This window comes from Triturus cristatus, chromosome 3_1 (assembly GCF_964204655.1).
Source record: "Triturus cristatus chromosome 3_1, aTriCri1.1, whole genome shotgun sequence".
NCBI classification, from domain to species: domain Eukaryota; kingdom Metazoa; phylum Chordata; class Amphibia; order Caudata; family Salamandridae; genus Triturus; species Triturus cristatus.
This window is the reverse complement of record NC_140583.1, coordinates 237,832,764-237,856,037: the sequence shown is the minus strand read 5'-3', so window position 1 is coordinate 237,856,037 and position 23,274 is coordinate 237,832,764. Positions and strand designations below refer to the sequence as shown.

The window sequence follows — 23,274 nt, the reverse complement described above, 5'->3', positions numbered from 1 at the left end:
AATGAGGCACTTAGTGTCCGTGTCTACATTACACCAACCCCACCATGTCCAGGCAAAGAGGGAACAAGTAATCCCGGATTTTGCACTGTCTCTCACGGTGTCAATAAAGTTGTGTTGACGGAGCAACACTCGTGGCTTACCAGAACAGCTGAAGAATCTACCTTCCCAAATACCTCGGCTTCTCGCTCGCCGCTGAATTGGGCTGGCTTCCTCGGAAACGCGGGACACGGCCCGTCACAGGGATGGCTGCTGAAATGCTTCTCGGCTTCCTCGGGAACGCGGGACACGGCCCGTCACAGGGATGGCTGCTGAAATGCTTCTCGCTGGAATCCGGCGGGGAACACCTTCCGCCACCAACATCCACAAGCTCTCTGATTGACAAGCACCGTCCGCTTCCCGCGGAAGTGCTTATGTAGGCAGGGTCGTCGGATGCGCCCCAGTGCATGCAGGGATTTGTAGTTCGTGACTTCCCGACATCGGGAAAACGCGGAAACACTCCCGGTTTCCTGATAAGGGGCATAGTCTGTGAGACTGCTGGCGATTGTTACAGTACCCCTTCTCAAGGACCGACGACTCGGCGGTCGACCTGGTTTACCTGGGTTTTCTTCATGAAACCGTTCTACCAGCTCTGGGCAATGCAAATGCTCCTCAGGTTCCCAGGTTCTCTCTTCTACCCCAAAACCTTCCCAGTCCACGAGGTATTGCACCCTCCCCCGGACCAACTTGGAATCCAGGATTTCTCGCACCTCATACTCCTCCTGACCCTCTATCTCTAGGGGCTGCGGTTTTGCAGGTAATCTAGTGCTGGGGAGACAGGGTTGAAGAAGAGAGACATGGAAGACAGGGTGGAGTTTCCAGGCCCTAGGTAAGGACAGTCGTAGGGCTACTGGGTTGATGATTTCTTCTACACTATAGGGTCCCACGTATCTGGGCTTAAATTTATTCACTCCCCTTAAGTGTAGATTTTTTGTCGACAGCCACACCTTGTCCCCCACCTGATACTCGGGTTCTCTTGTTCTCTTTCTGTCTGCATAGGTCTTTTGCGTGGCCTGGGCATCTGCTAGATTTTGTTTTGCTTCTGTTAATACGGCTCTGAGGTGTGCATGATGTTCTTGGATACTGGGTACGGGGGTTTTGACTGGCCATTCAAACGGGAGCATGTTGGGGTGATGACCATAATTACAATAAAACGGGGAACAACCCAAGGTGGCATGTGTGGCGTTGTTGTATGCGAACTCCGCCATCCATAACAAGGTAGGCCAGTGTATGGCATTTTGCAAAGAAAAGCAGCGGAGATATTGTTCCATGGTTTGATTTAGGCGTTCTGTTTTGCCGTCAGTTTGGGGGTGGTAACTGGATGAAAGACGCGCATCTATGTCCAATGTTTTACAGAGAGCCTTCCAAAACCGGGAGGTGAATTGTGACCCCCTATCAGTAATTAAGACATTCGGTATTCCATGAGCTCGGATCACATGCTGTAGAAAAACCCCAGCTAGTTCCTGGGATGTGGGTAACCGTCCCAAGGCAATGAAGTGACCCATCTTGGTCAAATGATCAATCAGCACCAATATCACTGTTTTCCCATCGCTGGGGGGCATTTCAACTACGAAATCCATTGATATTGTGTGCCAAGGTCGTGGGGGAATAGGCAAGGACCGTAGTAGACCTACTGGTTTCACATGTCTGGCCTTGCCTTGCACACAAATAGCACAATTCTTCACGTAGTCATGAATGTCTTTTCGCAGGTCTGGCCACCAAAAAGATCGTTCTACGCAAGCGATAGTCTTATAGGTTCCGAGATGTCCGCCCAAAACAGAGTCGTGAGCCCATTGCAAAACCTGCTGCTGTTGACTGGGATGAGGAATGTACAGCGCCTGGTAGCGATAGGCCAACTCCTCTACCTCCGACCTGATTTCGGGTTCTTCTTGAATCCAGGCTTGCACGTCGACCTCTGCTAACGACACCTTCACATCTTCGATGAAGTCGGAAGAGGTGAGAAGAGCTATCGTAGGTCGGGGTTGCTTGTTCTCGGTGAGTATACACGGTGGTGGATCTACGTTCGGGGAGATGTTGTTGTCTGATTCTCCCATGCGAGAAAGGGCATCCGCTTTCCCGTTTTGGGGTCCGGGCCGGTATTTGATAACGAAATCGTAGTCCGAGAAGAACAAGGTCCAGCGTAATTGACGAGGGGTCAGAGCTCTGGCTGTCTTCAGAAACAACAAGTTCCTATGATCCGTGTAAATCTCTACCGTGTGCTGCGCCCCCAGGAGGTAGTGTCTCCATTCCTCACACGCTCTCTTTATAGCCAGGAGTTCCTTGTCTGAGATGGTGTAATTGACTTCACACGGAGTAAGCTTTCGGGAATAGAATGCAACAGGATGTATTTGTCCTGTTTCAGGATGACGCTGAGATAGTACCCCTCCCACGGCGTGTCGTGAAGCGTCCGTTTCCAGTATAAACGGGAGCCGTGTATCAGGATGTCGTAGGATGGGGGCTTGAGTGAATTTGTCCTTTAGGTCCTGGAAGGATCGCGCAGCTTCCTCTCCCCACCTGAAAGGAACGTTTTTTCGTAGCAAACCAGAGATGGGGCGGATCACCTTTGAAAAATCCTGGATAAAGCGCCGATAAAAATTGCCAAACCCAAGGAAGCTTTGCACGGCCTTGATATTCTGGGGAGTAGGCCATTGAGTGATGGCTTCTACCTTAGAGGTTTCCATTTGAAATCCTTGGGCGTTGATGAGGTATCCCAAAAATGCGACCTCTTGAACATGAAAGAGGCACTTCTCTAGTTTAGCATACAGAGAATGTTGTTGTAATCTTGCTAACACCGCCTTAACATGGGTTAGGTGTTCCTGGTATGTTGCTGAATGTATTAGGATATCATCTATGTATACTACACAGAAGGTATCCAAATAACCCCGCAGTACTTCATCCATGAAAAACTGAAAAGCCGCCGGGGCGTTGCAGAGCCCGAAGGGCATCACCCGGTACTCAAAAAGACCGAACTTAGTTCTGAAAGCGGTCTTCCACTCATCTCCTTTACGTACTCGGACAAGGTGGTAGGCTCCTCGGAGATCAAGCTTGGTAAAGTATCTTGCCCCTTTTAACTGGTCCAACAGTACCGGTATGAGAGGGAGTGGGTACCGGTTCTTGATGGTTATCCTATTCAACGCACGGTAGTCAATACACGTCCTCAATTCTTCGCAGTCCTTCTTCGGAATGAAGAAAAGAGGCGAAGAAGCGGGAGAGGAGGAATGTCTGATGAATCCGGAGGCCAGATTATCCTCGAGGTATTTCTTGAGATAAAGGGTTTCCGGCTCAGTCAAGGAGTACACTCTACTGCAGGGAATGGGTGCCCCTGGTATCAACTCAATGCGGCAATCATACTCTCGATGAGGCGGAAGGGTAGTTGCCTTTTGTTTATCGAAGAGATCCCGATACATGCCGTAGTCATCCGGCAGGGTGCTGGAGCGACTGGACTGTTCTGACTCGCAGGCAAGCGCTAAATAAGCGGCCGGTGTTTCCCCTACTTCAGGATCCTCACTATCTAGACTTTTGCAATGTTCTTGGCAATACACGGAGGCCAACTTCACCGTGCGCTCTGCCCAACTGATGTCAGGGTCGTGTAAGGTCAACCACGGTACTCCTAGGATTAGACGAAATTGAGGAGCGTCTATGAGGTCGAACTGGATATACTCGTGATGGTCCGGCTTGATAGTCATTCTCAGAGGCAGTGTCCGATATGTCACCGGTCCGGAAGAAAGGGCTGTTCCGTCTACTGTCTTGACATGCTCCGGAATCTTTCATTTCGTGGGAGATCCCCAATTGCCGGGCAAACTCCTGGTCTATGTAGTTCCCTGTGGCTCCAGAATCCAACAGCGCATCTACTTCCAACATGTTCTGGGGCGTGAGCCACAAAGACACCCCGATATTCAGATGGGCAACAGCTGCTTGCAGGGTATTGGCTATTACCGATGAGATCATGACACTAGGAACGTCCAAACCAGAGACCTCAACCTGATTCGGACATGTTAGTTTTCCGTCGGTTCGTCCAGATTCATAGCAGCATGTACTCGAGACACTGGTGTTTTGCTACCGATTGGCGTCCGAGCACGGCACTCTCGTATGAAGTGGCCGCTCTTGCCGCAGTAGAGGCACAGTTTCATTTTTCGTCTTTTTTCTCTCTCTTCTGGGGTGAGAGGGCCTCGAAGACCTCCTAGTTGCATGGGTTCCACCCCCTCTGGGGATTTAGGTAGTTCTTCCGGGACGTTCCGTGGCCGAGTATAGGAAAATCGGGTTTCTCCTCGGTTCTTATCCCCTTTTCTCTCTAGGAGACGATGATCCAACTGGACGGTTAAGTCGATCAGTTCTTCACATGTTTGTGGCAGTTGCACAACTTGGGCTAGCACATCTTTGAGCTCCCCCCTGAGTCCTTGATAAAACAGGGTTAGTCTTTTGTCAGGGGGCCACTCGGTCTCCACCACCAACCGATTGAATGTTGTTATGTAGGACAGCAGGTCTTGTGATCCCTGTCGTAAGGTGAGTAATTCACGATCCAGTGACAGCATGTGGGATTTCCTGTCGAACAGTTTCCGTAAGGCCAAGCAGAATTCCGTGAAATTATGGAGGACTGGATCGTTTCTTTCCATCAGAGGGATGGTCCAACTGGCTGCGTTGCCCCCCATATAAGACATCATAAATGCCGTTTTAGCTGCGTCTCCCTGAAATACTGTAGGTTTGCAGAGAAAATGAAGCCTACACTGATTTAAATAGGTCTCGAACTTTTTGGGATCCCCATAAAAGCGTTCAGGTGGGGCTAACGGAATGCTGGTATTCTGTACCACGTGAACCGTAGGAATCGTGTCTGTAGAGGCGTGGGAATGAGGGTTGGTGAAAGAGCCCCCTACAGGAGACGGGTGAGTGGAGGTAGAGACAGGAGGGGGCAAGGTTGCTGGTCTAATATACGAACTCTCCCCCTGACCCCTGCGAGAAAGACCTGCCACTTCTCTCCTCAAGGAACTCACTTCTCTTTGGATGTTCTGATTTTCTTGTCGGGATGTCTGAACCTCTTGCTGTAGAGCCGTCAGGCTGTCCAGCAGAGAGGCGAGCACTACACTGGTATCCATCGTCTGGGCTGGGTGTAAACGTGGGCTTGTCAATCTGTCAGGTCTGCCAGGTTGTCAGTAGCGCCCAAGCCAATAACCCGCCACTAACCTGCAATGTAGAATCCAGCAGAGACGATAGATGAGAAGGTCCCTGACTCCCAAAAACCTACTCCCCAGCAGCGGAAGGTAACCTAACTGCGTGAGATCAGGTCTGTGGGAAAAAAGGGAAGTGGATAACATAAATAGATGAGGCCAGGGATAGGGACTCTCCAGAATGAAGGTCGGGGTTGTAATCTCTTCTGGGAAGATGAGTACCTGCAGACATGGGACGAGAGAGAGAGAGAACCGGTTAACAGGAGACTTCTCTCTATATAATGTGGTGAAGGCACTGGACTACGCCTACCCGCCTGAAAGGAGATGTCTGAAATATACCTTTCTTCTTGCGGAACTCTCCCGTAACCGCACACACCCTTTCCTGGGTTACTCCACAGTTCCCTACAAAGTACTAGGTCTTCGGGAGTGATATTCTCTCACCCCCACAAGCCAATGACGGAACGGGTCCAACCGGGAGCCCTCCGTAGGTGCACTGTCAAGCGAAAGTAAAGTTCGAAATAAACAAATGATAATCCCTTCCTCGGGACTTCGTGGATACTTTTCCGTTTGCGAAGCAGGACGGCAATGAGGCACTTAGTGTCCGTGTCTACATTACACCAACCCCACCATGTCCAGGCAAAGAGGGAACAAGTAATCCCGGATTTTGCACTGTCTCTCACGGTGTCAATAAAGTTGTGTTGACGGAGCAACACTCGTGGCTTACCAGAACAGCTGAAGAATCTACCTTCCCAAATACCTCGGCTTCTCGCTCGCCGCTAAATTGGGCTGGCTTCCTCGGAAACGCGGGACACGGCCCGTCACAGGGATGGCTGCTGAAATGCTTCTCGGCTTCCTCGGGAACGCGGGACACGGCCCGTCACAGGGATGGCTGCTGAAATGCTTCTCGCTGGAATCCGGCGGGGAACACCTTCCGCCACCAACATCCACAAGCTCTCTGATTGACAAGCACCGTCCGCTTCCCGCGGAAGTGCTTATGTAGGCAGGGTCGTCGGATGCGCCCCAGTGCATGCAGGGATTTGTAGTTCGTGACTTCCCGACATCGGGAAAACGCGGAAACACTCCCGGTTTCCTGATAAGGGGCATAGTCTGTGAGACTGCTGGCGATTGTTACAGAAGTGTATTTCTTTCCTTTTCTTCTTTCCTCATGAAAGGCTGTTTGCACAGAAGGCGAGACTGTGAAGCTGATTGTCCCACAACACAGTTCGTGGGAGTGACGAAAGTTCAACCAGGATGTCAGCCACAGTGATATGTGCATCAAAAGGTTAATCTTGGGCTTCCAGCCTCACTTTATATGATTCCCTTATTTCCCCCATCTGCTTCCTGAGATGTATCCAGGCCCCTCCCTTGTGATCTCTCACTGAATCAAAGAGCACCCTTTGAAGTGTACATCTTTAGTGTGACCTACCCGCCTCACAGGAATGCAGCAATACACAATCTACCTGGGGAGATTCCTCTAATCCTAATTTTTTCAACATACAAGCCCTGGCTTTCTAAAATGGAACCCGGGGTCCTCCATGTAATGTAACATTATAAGCACATTTGCACTCTGAGTACGTACACAGCACACACTGCCCAGTACTGTTACCTCTGTATATTGTGCCACCCCAGGCATGCATACATTCAGCACACACAGACCCTCTGCATGCATTACTGACTACTGAGTAACCCTGGACAGAGTATGCAGAGTGGTGCTCCGCTTAGTTCCACAGAGCTTTTAAAAAAAACCAATGAACTCCGCTCTGCTCCGCTCATCCCCCTGCCCACGAAAAGGGTTAAAAAGAAATTTAAAACCCACTTACCTTCTCTTCTGCCTGCCCTTCTCCTCGCCGCGGTGTCTCCTTCCTCCATCGTCCTCTTCCTCGCTTCCCTGTACTTATTACGTCTTGTGTGAACTGCGCCATTCACGCAAGACGTAATATGTACAGGTACGCGAGGAGGAGGATGATGGAAGAAGGAGACACCACGGCAAGAAGGAGGCCAGGCAGAAGAGAAGGTAAGTGTTTTTTTTTTTTTAATATAAATTAAGGGCCTGTTCTTGTACTCTGCCAAGGAGTTGGAGTTTTGTGGCAACTTTGCTTTGCCAGCGGCAAACTCCGCTGGATGAGCAGGGTACTCGGCCTGTGGGGTTAGTACTGAGCACTGTATCCTTTCTGTATTGTGCCACAGTGTGCTACATGCAAACACACCCACTGCACAACATTTCACCCTTCATGTATTGTACTGCTTGGAAGCACACATAGACTCAGCACATGCTTTCACTGCACATGTGCTGCCCAGCACTATATCTCTCAAGTAATGTAGTCTTCTCTGGTATACATACGAGAAACAGCCATTACAACGCAGCTGTTTCCCCGCATACCATTACAACGCAAGCTTTACCATGCATGCTTTCTAACAAGGCGTAGTCATTACTACACATTTTTTTACAACTTATGTGCTTTTACCACGCATGCCTTTACAATGAATGTCTTTGTAAAGGTACGTGTGGTAAAAGCACATACATTGTAAATAAATTTAGGCAATCCACGTCGTTGTGATGAAACAGAGGCTCTTCCGTTTCCTCACAACGACGTGCACCACCCATCAGACCTGCACAAACCAGGAGGAGTGAGAGGAACCACGAGGAGAGAGCGGTAAGGGGGATAAGGTCTGGGGTGGGGTTACTATTTTAAGGTAAAAGGGGGTGGGGTGTGTCATGCCGGGTACAGTTTTAGGGTCAATCAATCAGGGAATTGTAAGCACGCTACTCACCCGTGAAGGTCTCAAGGCGCTGAAGGGGGGGTCCGCAGATCTGGTTAGCCGAACAGCCAAGTCTTGAGGGTCTTCCTGAAGGTGTTCAGGGAGGAGGTGCCTCTGATATCTGCTGGTAGCTCGTTCCAGGTCTTGGCTGCAATGTGAGAGAAACATCCTCCGCCTGCTCTGGCTCTGTGGATCCGCAGGGTTTTGGCCAGTACGAGGATGAAAGATCGGAGGTTTCTTTTGGGTACGTGGAAGTTGATTCTGTCGTTGAGGTATTTGGGTCCGTTGTTGTGTACGCATTTGTAGGCGTGAGTAAGGATTTTGAAAGTGACTCCTTTCTCCACGGGGAGCCAGTGGAGACTTCATGGGTGTTGGCTGATGTGTTCGTGTCAGGGGATGCCAAGGACGAGTCTGGCGGCGGTGTTCTGTATTGTCTGGAGTTTGCGGAGTAGGGGCTAGTTAATGCCGGCGTAGAGTGCGTTTCCATAGTCCAGTCTGCTGGTGATGAGTGCGTGGGTAACTGTCTTCCTTGACTCAAGGGGGACCCACTTGAAGGTGATGCGGAGGGTGTTGAAGCAGCTGGAGGTGACGGCATTGACCTGTCGGTTCATGGTGACTGATGAGTCGAGTACGATGCTGACGTTCTTGGCGTGGTCTGAGGGGGTAGGTGGGCTTCCGAGGGTGGCCGGCCACCAGGTGCTGTCCCATGCAGAAGGGGTGGTACCGAGGACGAGGACTTCTGTCTTCTCGGCGTTGAGCTTCAGGCAGCTGTTGGTCATCCAGACTGCGACGGCTTGCATTCCTTTCTGGAAGTTGAGTTTGGCAGTGGTGGGGTCTTTGGTGAGGGAGAGGATGAGCTGGCTGTCGTCATCGTAGGATACAATGTTGAGGCTGTGTTGTCGGATGATAGCGGCGAGGGGGGCCATGTAGATGTTGAAGAGGGTGGGGCTCAGTGATAAACCCTATGGGACTCCGCAGGTGATTTTCGTGGGGTTGGAGAGGAAGGGTGGGAGTCTGATCCTTTGGCATCTTCCGTTGAGGAATGATCGGATCCAGTCCAGGGCTGTTCCTTGTATGCCTGCATCGTGTAGTATGGCGACTAGTGTGTGGTGGGAGACGGTGTCAAAGGCCGCTGATAGGTCGAGTAGGATGAGGGCTGCAGAGCGGCCTTGGTCCAGGAGGTTGCGGATGTCGTCTGTGGCAGCAAGTAGGGCGGTCTCTGTGCTATCGTTGCTTCGGAATCCGGATTGGGATGGGTCGAGGACGGCGTTCTCTTCAATGAATCGTGTCAGTTTCCTGTTGACTGTTTTCACTGCAACTATGGCTGCGAAGGGGAGGAGCAAGATGGGCCCATGGTTCTTGAGGTCAGTGGGGTCAGCTGTGGGTTTCTTGAGCAGGGGTCTGACTTCTACACGCTTCCAGTCATTTGGGAAGGTGCCTGTTTTGAGTGTGTTGTTGATGGTGCATAGTAGTTCAGGTGCAATGGCAGTAGAGGTGAGGGGCCAGGGGTCGGTGAGGGACCCCGAGTGGATGCTTTTCATGTTTGAGGTGGTGTCTTCGGCCGTAGACGGTGTCCAGTTGGAGATGGTGGGCTGGCTGGTTTTTCTGGGGGGCGGGGGGCCGTCTGTGGCGCATGGTGGATGCTCGATGAAGTTGTCGTAGACGTTTTTGATCTTGAGGTGGAAATAGGTTCCAAGCTTGTCGCAGAGGTCTTGGGATGGGGTGATGTCTGTGGCTTCGCTGCGTGGGTTGGTGAATGCTTGAATGACACTGAAAAGTTCCTTGGAGTTGATGGAGTTGGCCAGGATTTTATTGTGGTTGAAGTTCCTGTTGGTGGCTCTGATCTGGTTGTGGTAGTCTGTCATGGCCTCCTTGTAGGTGGTGTGGTTTTTGGTTGTCTTGGTATTTCTCCAGTTCTTCTCCCGGGATCTGCAGGTGCGTCTGGCTTCTTGAAGAGCGGTGGTGAACCAGGCGGATTTCCTGGGGCATTTTCTGTCAGGGTTGTGTAGCGGGGCAAGCTCGTTTATGCACTGGAGATCCAGGTGTGGAGTTCTCTGGCTGCGTTGTGTGCGGCGGGTGCCCAGGTGTGGTAGTCTCGGGTGAGGGTGGAGTTAAGTTACTTGTCGATAACCTTGCTCCTGTTCCTTTGTGGTGGGAGTGGGGCTGGTTTGGGTGCCTTGGGTTTGTTGTTGGCGAAGTGTACACAGTGGTGGTCGGTCCATGGCGGCTGCATTGTGTGGCTGAATTGGACGCTGTTTCCTGCCGCGAAGATGGGGTCGAGGGTGTGTCCTGCTCTGTGGGTCGGTGTGTTGACGAGTTGTTTAAGTCCGATGCTGGCGAGGTTGTCACGAAGGATAGTGGAGTTGGGGTCACTGGGGTTGTCGAGGTGGTAGTTCAGGTCTCCAATGAGTATGTAGTTTGTTGAAGCGATGGCGTGGGGTGCAATGAAGTCGGTAATGGTGGTGGCGAAGGGTGTTCGGGGGCCAAAGGGTCTGTAGACAGGGGTTCCTCAGAGTGTGGCTTTGGGGGTGGTCTGGATCTGGAAGTGCAGGTGTTCGGCAGAGGGGAAGGTTTCGCTGGAGGTGGTGAGGGCGGAGGGTGCTCTTGCGGGCAATGGCAAGACCCCCTCCTGGGTGGTTGGGGTGGTCTTTCCTCTGGATCTTGTATCCGTCTGGGATGGCGGTGCTGATGTCCGGGGCGGAAGATGCGTTGGTCCAGGTTGTGCAGGGGATATTTTTTTAGGGTTTAGTGTAGGATCGGGGGGTTGTGAACGGTAGTGTTTTAGTGTGTGCAGGAGTAGTGTTGTAGGGTTTAGGGTAGGGTCAGGGAGGTCTTGCAGGGTAGTGTTTTAGGGTAGGGAGAGAACTGGGGATCAGGGGGTAGTGCAGGGTAGTGGTTTAGGGTAGGGTCTTGGGTCATGCAGGGTGGTGTTTTTGGATAGGAAGTGGACAGTTGGGGGGAGGGTCATGCAGGGATTATGTTTTAGTGTAGGGAACCGAGTGGGACTCAGGGGGGCCCTGCAGGGCCACTAAATTAGGGTTTAGAGTATGGCAGGGTAGTGGAACTTACCTTAGATACTTTTACCAAGAGTATACCTTTGAGTTTTAATGGCATGCGTGCTAAAGGCATATTCGTGGTAAAAGTATGCGTTGTAATTGTTGGTCATGGCGAATAACTATGCATAGTAATACCCGCGTTATAATGACACGTGTGGTATTAGTACGCGTTGTACCGTGTCATATTTATACATACACCAGTAGATGCGCTCATGATGCATGCACATTACTGCTCTATCTCTGTACTATACCCTTCCCAGGCACACATACATCCAGCGCAGAGTCACCACTCCTGCACTGCCACCACCGTGCTGATGCTGCTTAACTGTTAGGGAAGGCAGTAGCCTCAGGCGCGGCTCGTGCAGGCAAGAGCAGTGTGGCGCGTTCGGAGGGAGTAGACAGACGATAACAAGGGAAACCTAAATTTAAAAAAAGAAAACTACTTACCTTGCGCTCACCCAATTGCCGACTTGGCAATGGGGCGAGCGCGAGATTTTTCCTTTTTTTTTTAAATGTTTCCCTCGTTGTCTGTCTACATCACCCACCCGACCCACTGCTCTTACCTGCACGGGCCACATCTGAAGGGCCTTCCACCACTACGAGGGTAGCCCTTTGGTTTTCCTTCCGGGTCCAAAAAGACCACAATCCGTGAGACAGGGCTATGTCATGGCGCACACACAGGAGCTGTGTTTGCCCATGACGACAAAAATCACTATTAAGGATTCCAACATTAGTACAGTTGGGCACTCACGTCAGGGGTACACATCCATAACCATGCAGGGGACTTTTCTGTCCCAACAAAAAGTAAAATCTCTGACGAGGGTGAGTTGCTCTGTGTATCATGCCTAGGTCACTAGGTTCGGGTCAACCACGAACAGTGACTTCTGATTGGTACTTTACTTTTTCTTGAGGCTTTTTGCCTTAAATGTTTAAAAAATCACATCTTCACTTTCCTTATTGAGATTTTTGTAATTTATTAATCATTTGGGTTATTACATTTTTGCTCTATATTTAGAATTGTTGTGGGATTTTTGTGTTGTGATTTGACTTTTTACCTGTTTAGTTGCTTTTAAATACTTTCTAATTTTTCCTCAGTTGATCATGGCTTTTCTGTGCCACAGCTACTATTGAAACTGTGCTTTACCCTGACAAGTTTATGCCCTTATTCTTTGTAGTGCACTTACATCCACCCTAATGACCCACTTTCGTACATTGATCATTGCTATTTAGCTTAAAAAACACTTTTTATATTGTAGCTTCTCAAAATACTTTTTCTTTACAGCATTTGCACCCATCCCATTTGGAGGGATCTATTTACCTCTGGAGGTTCCTCCTAATAGATGTCACTGTTCACCCCTTGTTCTCGCCTACGACCAGGCTCATTTCTCTGCACTTGTGTCCATGGAACAGAAAGATCAACAGAGAGAGCAAGGTAAGATGGGAATACTCCCTTTTTCTAAAATTTAGTTTAAGATTTTCTGTGGTGCAAACCAAACTCCAAGGAGTAGAGTGTTTCAGGGAGAAGATTGTATTGCAGCAGGAGCATCTGGAACAATGAGAGCAATACACAGAATATTATGGTGTGGGGGGTCTTGTTTAGACCGGACTATAGAAGGAGGAGTGGCTGGGAAAATGTAAATAGAACAACATTCAATGTTTGATTCTTTTTATTTTACATATTTCCATTACACATTTTTGCAGTTTAGGCACAATGGAGTTGTAGGGATGTGGCTTAGTCCCTTATTAATATTATGAGTTCAGAAATCCTATTGTATCTGGAGGGCCAACCATTCTTGCACCATTTCTGTGTGGCCGTTTGATTGTAGGAATTGAATGTCCCTTGACAGAGATGGAAGAATACAGTAAAAACGACCTGTGTGTCCCATGGTGGAACTTGTAAATGATTTATGCAACTTCCAATAGATCCACGGTACTTGTTCATATTTTGTTGCCGTGATTATTTAAATGACAATATTACCATGCATCTACAAGAGGGATATTTATTTAAATGGGGGTAGTTACGCCATAGTCCATTACTTTCTCTTGTCATGTTCACACTCTCTGGCTTCCACATTGAAATGAGTGACATGGAAAAAGCCAGAGGCACATCCAACATTTATCCACTCAAAAACATTCTGCCGAATTGTGGAAATATGGATTTTTCTGGTCAGTTATGTCCCCTATCTTGGACCCCAACAGTTCTATGTGCATGTCACAAGTACCTGTGTGTTCCCTCCAGTTCCAGTTATAAAGACGCAAACACATGTGCGTCCACCGTCAACATGTCCTCTGTCAGATCCGCCATGAATAGGCCGGATATTCCATTCCTAAGTATGAAAAGCCACCGGCTTTATATGGTTCACTTATGCCACTTTACAGTCCAGGCAAGTAGGCCCTGATTCTGTCATCAAAACTCCTCTTGCCTTCTGCCTCTGAAAGCTCCAGTCCGAGCCTGCATCTGTGACCATGAACTTTGTCTCATTCTCTACGCGGCTCACGAAGCCTGACATCAGCCTACTCTCTGCCAAGAACTGTATTTCACCTTCGAATTATCTGCCTCCCCCTCAGCCGATGCATTCCTGCCTAGTAGTTTAAGTAAACATTCTTCCAGTTACCAAGCAAAAAGGCCCATCTTCTCTGTCCTCATGCAAGTAATTCATAGCCCTGTTACCATGGAATATTCCTACCCCCTCGCATTCAGTGTAGACACTTAGACGCTTGTACACGCACGCACAGTCAGTATAGAATAGATTCTGTCCGAGAGTCCCTCTTTTATGGATAACATAGTTCTTTAAACATAGGATGTTAGATATGATTTGGGATTAGGTTGACTTGACCCCCCAGACTTCTCGTCTCCACATATAGAGCTAAATGTCAAGTCCCCGTCACCCCCTAGTTACACGTCAATTACACGTCATACTGCTGCGCGCGCATCTATGCCAAGTATTATCTTATAGATCCACCTATGTATTACATCATAACCAATCATGTTCCTTTTTACTCATTATTACACCCATTTTCGGTTACACAGACCAAACGTCAATGTCCTTATCAATTGTTACGCCTACTGTATTCACTTCATTATAATGTATGTACTATAAAAGTTACTTCTTGTCAATAAAGTATGTGCTTCACTTCCTGAACCTTCGTGGTGACGGAACATTGGGAGCAACCGATTATAATCGAATTAATGGAATAAAGCCCATTCCGAACCTCTAATACCACGGATTCTGCCTCTCATTTTATTGAGCTATTTTACTATGTTCCTGTATCAAATTCAGTCCCGGTAAAGGAGAAATATTTACCACATGATGGCGCCCGAACAGGGACACTTTCTCATCTCACGCGCCGGCGGTGCGTTGCAGGCCCGGTCTCCTGCCACAGCTGGACGGACAATAACGCGTACCAGCAGGATTTCCTGTATCTCCCTCCGGTCAAGCGGGGGCGACTGAGACTGCGATCAACACCCAGACGAGGCGGTGAGAAGTGCGAAGTATCCCGACCAGAGCCTAGCTGAGAGAGCAAGATCCGAGGTATACAGAGACCCACCAGTCCGAAGTCAAGCCCAGTGTCCGACGAGTCGAGTCGAGTCGAGTCCAGTCCGGTTCAAGTTCAAGTTACTGAGGCCTTCCGTTTCCGAAGCTACCCGGTGAGTACCATTGCTGGGGAGGCATTTCTGACGTGCACATAGGTTGTGCCGGTCAAGACGGGTTTGGGTACACAAATCCGGTCTGCACTGTTTTAGCAGTGTATCTGTACTGTTTAGCAGTATATCAAGTATTCCGAAGTATTCCGAAGTGTCTAGTTATTGTCTAGTTATTGTCGAGAATTAAGCTTGGTGATTAGTTATGCAGACGATCATCATTGTTGTTTCAGTTAAAGGTTTAATGTTTAATGTTTAAAGTGTTTAAGTATGTTCTGTATATCGTGGTATGAATGACTGTTCATTATCGTGTTTATTGTATTAAGTCTGTTCAAATTCAAGTATCAGGTCAAAATCAAGTATAAGGTCAGTTCTCAATATGCCGCTCTTTTCGAAATTAAGACAGATCACTACCAGAAAAGGGGTTCTCGAAGAAGCCGTCCCTATTCCTCCTAGGGACACTCCAGGGCACTTTATGTATCACAAACATGGCTTAGACGCTATATTATTTCTTGATTTATGGGTAGACTATACCAAGGGATTACCAGAAAGTCAGAGGTGGCCCACAGCGGGGACCTGGGATGCAGAGTGCATCATGAAAGTCGAGGAAGAGTTATGGAAAAGGAAAGTCAGACAGTCACAGAAAGACGCCGTTGAATTATGGCGTAAAGAATCACATAGACGAACAGAAAAAGCACGTAGACAGGAAGAGAAGAGTAAAGAGAATTCCAATAAAGTTCGAGAGAATCTATTAATTGAGGAAGGTATCCGAGTGAAATCAGAACAAGTAGACAGACAAAGAAATGCCCTTATGAATGGTATGTATCCCCTTCTGGCCGAAGGATTACCTAAGGCTACTCCAGAAACACCAAAAGACTTGCCAACCCCATTGTTCCCAATAAAGGTACATCCTAAGGGGCATCCTAGAACCGCAGAAGATGTTTTTCTTTCCTCATATTTAGATGACGCAGCTCCCGAGTATGCTAATTCCGCCCCATATAGACCGCATACCAGGGAGGTTCAACGCCAAGATCCAGTGCCCGTATCCCTACAGCAACAAATCGAGTCACAAGTTCCGGCAAGCACATCTGTTTCTGTATCCGCTCCTACAGCTACTTCTATGGCTGTGTCCACACCTGTAGTTGCTGTGTCACGTTCGACGAATCCTTTTACACCCGACGCCCCAGATGGGGCCGCGGGAGGAGCTACCAATATCTTTTCTACGCCACCCAGAATAAATAAACTTACTTTTCAAGAGTCAGCGCATTCACGTACACCCAAACTCCTTAGTGCCCGTGCGCTTAAGGAACTTCTTATAGATTGTAGATATGACCTGGTGCCTGGAAAGGAGGACGAAATGACCCTAGCATCATTGCGTATCAGACGAGCCGCAGTGTATTTAGCGAAGTTACCAGGAATGACTGCGCATCTAGATAATATATATCATTTTGTCCAAACAGGGCGAGATCCAGAATGTATTTACAGAGCTATGGAATACCAGAAAGTAGAGATACAGGGGGAACTGTTACGTTTCCTCATAAACTGTGTGATCAGAAATCAAGACCGACCGGGGGTAGACCCGGAAGCAATGAAAATTCTTACAAGATGGAGCCAGAATATATCAGAAGGGAGACATGATAAACAAAATTGTATAATAGCCATGTGCCGAAAGATCCGTAAAGAAATAGAACGCCTACACGAAGAGCGATTAGAGGTAGACGAGTTCGAACAAAACGAGGAAGAAGGGTCAGGACTGCCCACAGGACAGTCGGACACCATAGCCTATGTAGGTAGAGGAAGATCTTGTAATAGGAATCAGACTAGATATCATACTGACTCAATACATCCGATATGTCCAGATAATAACAGGAATTTTCAAATACCTATAATTAATATAAGGTCTAACGAGCATTCGTTCCAAACCGCCGACAAACTACTCCGAGAACGAAGGGGTTATCATTTCCTCGATTCTATGGATGAACAAGATTTAGCCAGGGCAGCTGTCCATTGGGTGGACAGTCCCGGAAAATATAGTGATGATACAGTAGTACGCACATTTTTGAATCTTACCCCAGATGAACAAAGGTTAGCTGGGATTTATATGATTCAACAACTCATTATACTATATCGGAGTCAGCATTCGGACCCTGGTCCCTTGCCTGACATACTGACTGAATTACTTATGAATAAATGGAGAGGTCCAGGTACTGAATTAATTAAAGAAATTCTAGAATCAAGAAAGCAGTATATTCTTTTTGTATGTTCAGAACATGTTCCATTGTCCGTCAAGGAAAGAACTACGTATCACATAGATAGACAGAATCCCTTACGAGAAGTGCACCCAATAAAGGGTGAGGACAATCAGTTTAAACGCGTATTTGTATATACGCCCATATCGAAAATAGAATTGTTACAAATGAAGAAAGTGGTACCCAGTCATGACAAAGACCCAGCGGGTTTTCACCGAGAAATTAAAGACATGTTACTCATGGGAGAGTATACCTACCCCGACATTATGACAATATTAAAGGTATTGATGCCTGCTGGCATTTATGAAAAACTCAAGGAAAAAGAGTGGGAGGTAGGAGACCAAAAGATAGAATGGTCAGTGTTAGAAGCTGAAGAAAAGGCCCGAACTGCAGGAGCAGGGCTTGGGGACAAAACTAAGGCATTACCAGGATTACTAGTACAGGTACTGCCGCGTTTATTAACTACGAAAAAGGAAGATTGGGGTACAATTTCAGCCTGTAAGCAGAAGCAAGATGAAGACACTAGTGATTACTATGCCCGATTTGAAAAATGTTTTGGTATAAATAGTGGCATAAAAGCAAGTAGCGAATCATACCCACATCTGTTTGTAACAAAATTAGTAGAAAATGCTCTGCCCCCAGTAAAGAATAGAGTATTAAAATTCGAGAGTACCTGGCAAGGTAACACTCCATCACAAATGTTACAAATGTTACAGTACCATCACAATAGAATTAGAGAGGAACAAGAACATGAACACAGACGCATGAAAGACACGAAAATGAAAATGTTAGTTTCCCAGACAGTTCCAGCTGAAGGGCATAAAAGGGGTATGACACATTCCGATTCAGCAGGACCTGTAAAAGGGACATGCAATTATTGTAAAAAGCCAGGCCATTACGTACACGATTGTCCAGTTTTAAAACATAATATCGCCATAGGTAAAACACAAGAAAGATCACGGCCACTCAGACAAGATCAGAATGAACAAGGAGCTATGCAGCATGCCCAGGCCATGCCAGCCGCACAACAGCCAATACAGTTTGTGCCAGCTGCACCCCCATTGCCTGTTGCTGCCACACAAACAACAACACGACAAATGTATCAGACCGCACAGTATGAATATCCCGAGTATCAGCGTTACGCATGAACAAGCCTAGAGAGGGAAGTTGACTTACCCCTTATTGAAATCCCAGTAGACCAAGAAGGACCTTATGTACATAGTGAATTATTAGGCCAAGATAGAAAATTTCTACTCGATACAGGGGCAAGTCGAACGACCATAAAACGTAGTGAAGTTCCAGGGGCACCCCTCTCAGGCTCACAGAATATTTCCCTTGGTTTTTCAGGAAAACCTATTGTTAATGAAGTGTCACAACCTCTGCCACTTACGATAGGACCTTTGACCCGAACTACAGATTTATTGCTTACTAAATCATGTCCAGAAAATCTATTAGGAATAAAAACGTTAAAAGCTCTAGGAGCTATAATATGTTGTTCTCCGGAAGGAGTAAGATTGTTTTTACGTGATTTTAAAGGTCACTATGTGTCTAGAGACATGGATCCCCGATTACAGATTTTACCTACACGTCTATGGGCACAAGGCCCTACTGATGTTGGATGCATGAATATTACACCATATCAAGTCACATTAAAGGCAGGAGTGGTGCTACCACGAATGCGACAATACAAGTTACCACCAGATGCTGTAGTGGCTTTACTACAAATCATTGACGAGCTCATTGCCCAAGGAGTAGTTGTGGAAACAGACTCCAATATATGTAATTCACCGATAATACCGATTCTTAAACGAACAGATCCGAAGGCCCCGCCAGTATATCGATTGGTTATTGATCTGCGCGAGTTAAACAAATGCATTGTGCCACAATTCCCTGTGGTCCCAGATATCTCGTCATTACTGACAGCTATTGATTCCGAAGCGACATTCTTCACTGTAATCGATCTCAAGAATGCCTTTTTCAGCGTCCCAATAGATCCGGAAAGCCAATATTTGTTCGGATTTAGTTTAAATGGACGTAGCTTTAAATTCTCACGCGCACCGCAAGGATTTACAGAAAGCCCCAGCATCTATAGCCAAGCACTGAAACGAGAACTTGACAGTATCCACATGCCAGTTAACACTGCTCTGCTTCAATACGTCGATGATCTGCTGATCACCGCCCGAAGCGAACCTGAATGTGAAAAAGCATCACTGACAGTTTTACAATTTCTAGCCGAAAAAGGGCACAAGGTGTCCCCTTCTAAGCTGCAATTCTGTGTCCAGCGAGTTATTTATCTTGGACACTCGCTGTCCAAGGAGGGAAGGCAGCTTACACCAGACCGCATTCAGTTAATAGCTAACATGCCAATACCCAAGACACAAAAGGAGGTGCGGGCTTTCATAGGCCTCACTTCATACTGTAGACAGTGGATCCCGCAATATGCATTCCTAGCAAAACCACTCATTCAGTTGACAACCCAGGAGACAGCCACATCGACTGTTCTCCCTTGGACTCAAGAACATACACAAGCTTTTGAAAGCCTAAAGAAAACTTTATGTCAAGCACCTGTTTTAGCAACACCATGTTACAGAAAACAGTTTACACTCTTTGTTACAGAACGCGAAGGTACTGCTTTGTCAGTACTCACACAGGATCAAGCAGGAGCACACAAACCATGTGCTTATTTTTCTAGTACATTAGATCCCGTAGCTCAGGCTTTGCCTGCATGTCTGAAATCAGTGGCAGCGACAGCTTTAGCAATCAGACAAAGCGATGCCATAGTGTTAGGACATCCATTGACAGTTCAAGTACCACACGCAGTAGAGGTTCTTATAAATAGAACACAAACACAACACTTGACCATAGCACGACTTACAGGGTATGAACTTACATTGTTTCAGCCACATATAGAAATAAGACGCTGTAACACATTGAATCCTGCCACACTTTTGCCAGTAACCGGAACAGACCCACTAGCCCATGACTGTATTGAAGTTATTACTGTAACGACAAAACCCAGACAAGACTTGACCGATGTTCCATTGTCAGATCCAGACTTGACATTTTATGTAGATGGTTCCTGTATGAGAACAAGTACAGGAGAATTAGTGGCCGCTTATGCAGTCACAACAGATACTGAAGTCATTGAAACTAATCGTATAAATACTTTGTCAGCTCAAGCCGCAGAGCTCATCGCTCTGACACAAGCCTGTATTCAAGCCACGAATAAAAAAGTCAACATATACACTGATTCACGTTATGCATTCGGAGTTGTACATGTCTTCGGCGTGCTGTGGCGAGAGAGAGGTTATTTAACTTCCCACGGTGCCCACATTCAGCACGGACCCCTCATTCATGCCTTATTAGATGCAATACATCTACCTACTGCAATATCAATTATGAAATGTAAAGCTCATACGAAAGTTACTGATATCATTTCCCAAGGCAATGATCTAGCCGACAGAACGGCTAAACAGACTGCTCAAACTCAAACTCCCGACATGACAAAGACAATAGTCCCGATGCCGACACATTGTATGACAGTTAAAGATCCTACTCTTGACGTAATTGACATACAGACACATGCTACACCAGACGAAATAAAGAAATGGACTGAATTAGGAGGGATCCAAACGGACCAAGGATGGATGGTGAAGGAAAAGTCTGTATGGTTCCTTCCTGATTCAATGGTCCAAGTTATAATTAACACTATACATAGTCCGGCACATCTAGGAGAAAAAGCTATGCTAGACAGCATTCAACACATTTGGTTTAATAAACATTTACGAGCAGCAGCCAAACAAAAGGTCCGTACCTGTATGATCTGTTGCCAGTTCAACCCAGGAAAAAGTGTTCCCGTAGAACAGGGTGGATTTCATCCTCCTGATCACCCTTTTGAAGTCCTACAGATGGATTATATCCAGATGGAACGATGTCGAGGATTCAAATATGTTCTCGTAGTTGTCTGCGCTCTGTCCCGTTGGACAGAGGCGTACCCGGTTTCAGATTACACTGCCCCGACTACTGCCAAACAGTTGGTTCGAGAATTCTTCCCACGATACGGTTTACCACGTGTTGTTCACTCAGATAACGGCCAGCCGTTCTCATCCGAATTAATGAAACACGTTTCACTTCTGTTAGGTTATCAGTGGAAATTCCACTGTGTCCGACACCCCGAAGCAGCAGGTCTCGTAGAAAGACATAACCAGATACTGAAAATCAGAATGTCCAAAATATGCAGAGAAAAAGGTATCGACTGGGTAGTAGCGTTACCCGTTGCACTCTTTTACATGAGAATGGTAGCACATTCACGAACAGGGCTATCCCCGTATGAGGTGATCTTCGGTAGACCACCAAATATGTGGGGGACGCCTATACCACGCAAAATAACTGATATTGACTGTAATATGCTGACAGATTACTTGGCTTCCTTGATGTCCGTACTACAATCTTGTCGTTCACAGGTAGCTGCAGCCTTTCCTGACAACACTGAGGTGAAACCCCATGACGTAGTTCCGGGGGATCTCGTCTTTGTGAGGAATTTCGACCGAAAGACTCAGCTGGAGCCCAGGTGGAAGACACCCAAGTTGGTTCTGCTGACCACAAGAACAGCCGTGAAGATCGAGGGCCACAAGGGCTGGATTCATTCAAGCCATATCAAAAAATGTCATGGACAATCCTCGGATATAGACATTGTGCCCTGCACTCCCTCACAGACTGATTCAAAACTTCCTTTGGTGGAAAAAACTGAAAGCGAACTTTACAAAGTTAAGTTAAGGCCTAGGACGTCAGACGGTTTGATTGTTTAAGTCCTCTCCTAGGTGAAGCGGTTGAATCTGTCTCTGACATGTATCCTCTAGACCTGAATCATGAACAGTCGCGAAAAATGATGAAACGACAGGCGTATTGTAAATCACTGCGTAGCCATTGTATAGGGACATTATTAATTTTGTTTTCCTTAAGTCTTTTAATAATTATTACCAGTATGTTGTTGCACATATATTACCCTATTGCCAGAAATGTTCACAATGTTATTGCAGAACATTCTTTTAGTGACTTACCCCCGCATGAATTGTCCTATAGACTTGCGCTGCGCAATAACACTTTCATTAGTATGTTACATCATTCCCATCAGACTAGTAATGCTACTAATTGTTGGGTGTGTGGCCGACTCCCTCCCTATCAGAATTATGAAGGAGTCCTGCCATTCTTTCCACACCCATTTACACACAATGGCTCCTGTGGAGCATGGTTCAGTTTAATCAATCCCATAGACTCAGACACAGCAGTTTACCAAGATCATTGGATATGGGGAAACCTGAACCTAGTTTTACTCAAAGTCTGCTACCCTGACAAGGAGGGTCGCCCCAAAAGAACAGGAACTGATCTAGAAAATGAAGTGTATGGATTAGGTAATTTTACACCTAATCTCATGATTCTAAATGTCGTATCCGAAGTTGAGCTAGTCTTATCCACCATGTCAGTATTCCCAGCAAAAGGTGAATTGTGTGTAAGAAAGGTTGGTTCCATACATATGGGCCATAGTCAATGCACTACTACAGTAGAATTCAGTGATCAAGGCAAATCTTCATTCAGAGCTTATCGCCACTCCTACTTTATATGTGGTCAGACTGCATATATGCGTCTACCTCTAGATTGGGATGGTACCTGCTACATAGCATTCCTTTTGCCACCTGTTTTCCTAGCTCCTCCTGATTATTATAGAAATATTCATTTAGTACACAATAGAGAGCGGAGAGATCTCCCAATTGTCGATTATACTGAGACGGCATGGGACAAGTATGTAGATTTCAATAAAGGCATCTTTCCCTATATAGGTACAGTTACCAATAGTAAGCTGATACGTAGATTAACTAGAACCCTTGAAGCAGTAGTGAATGAAACTATTTCCGCCTTAGGCAATTTAACAGAAGAGCAGTCTGCTATGCGGATTGTTGTGCTTCAAAATCGTCTTGTCCTTGACGTCATCCTGGCTGATAGAGGCGGAGCTTGTAGGGTCATCGGATCAAGCTGCTGCGTATTCATACCAGAAAATTCGCCATCTGTATATAAAGCTATAACTCGCCTTCACAAGATTGTAAGCCAGATGCACCAGAACCCAGGCACTTGGACTTGGTCCAGTTGGTTTTGGAATGTGATATCAGCCTGGGGATGGAGAGTTCTATCCTTCCTAGGTATTGGCCTTCTCCTACTATTCAGTTGCTGTCTATGTCTACAATGTGGACCAGCGATCTGTGGTCTGTGTGCCACATCGTGTATTCCACCACCAAGATTTCATTCGTCACGGAAGAAGAAAGAAGAACAAATGATGCTATATGAACAGATCAATGGATTAATGAAGATTGATA

At 47.0% G+C, this 23,274-nt stretch overlaps 1 protein-coding gene and 1 long non-coding RNA gene across 2 annotated transcripts in view; one reads left to right on the top strand and one right to left on the bottom strand.

Annotated features, from left to right (window-relative positions):
- Positions 1–23,274, top strand: part of OTUD7A (OTU deubiquitinase 7A) — a 1,294,251-nt gene that overhangs the window by 1,156,428 nt on the left and 114,549 nt on the right. The window contains exon 12 of the mRNA XM_085643760.1: positions 12,297–12,446. Coding sequence (XP_085499886.1) covers positions 12,297–12,446 — 150 coding nt within the window. The remainder of the gene's footprint in view (positions 1–12,296; positions 12,447–23,274) is intronic.
- Positions 1–23,274, bottom strand: part of LOC146859998 (uncharacterized) — a 124,200-nt gene that overhangs the window by 59,044 nt on the left and 41,882 nt on the right. The window lies entirely within an intron of this gene.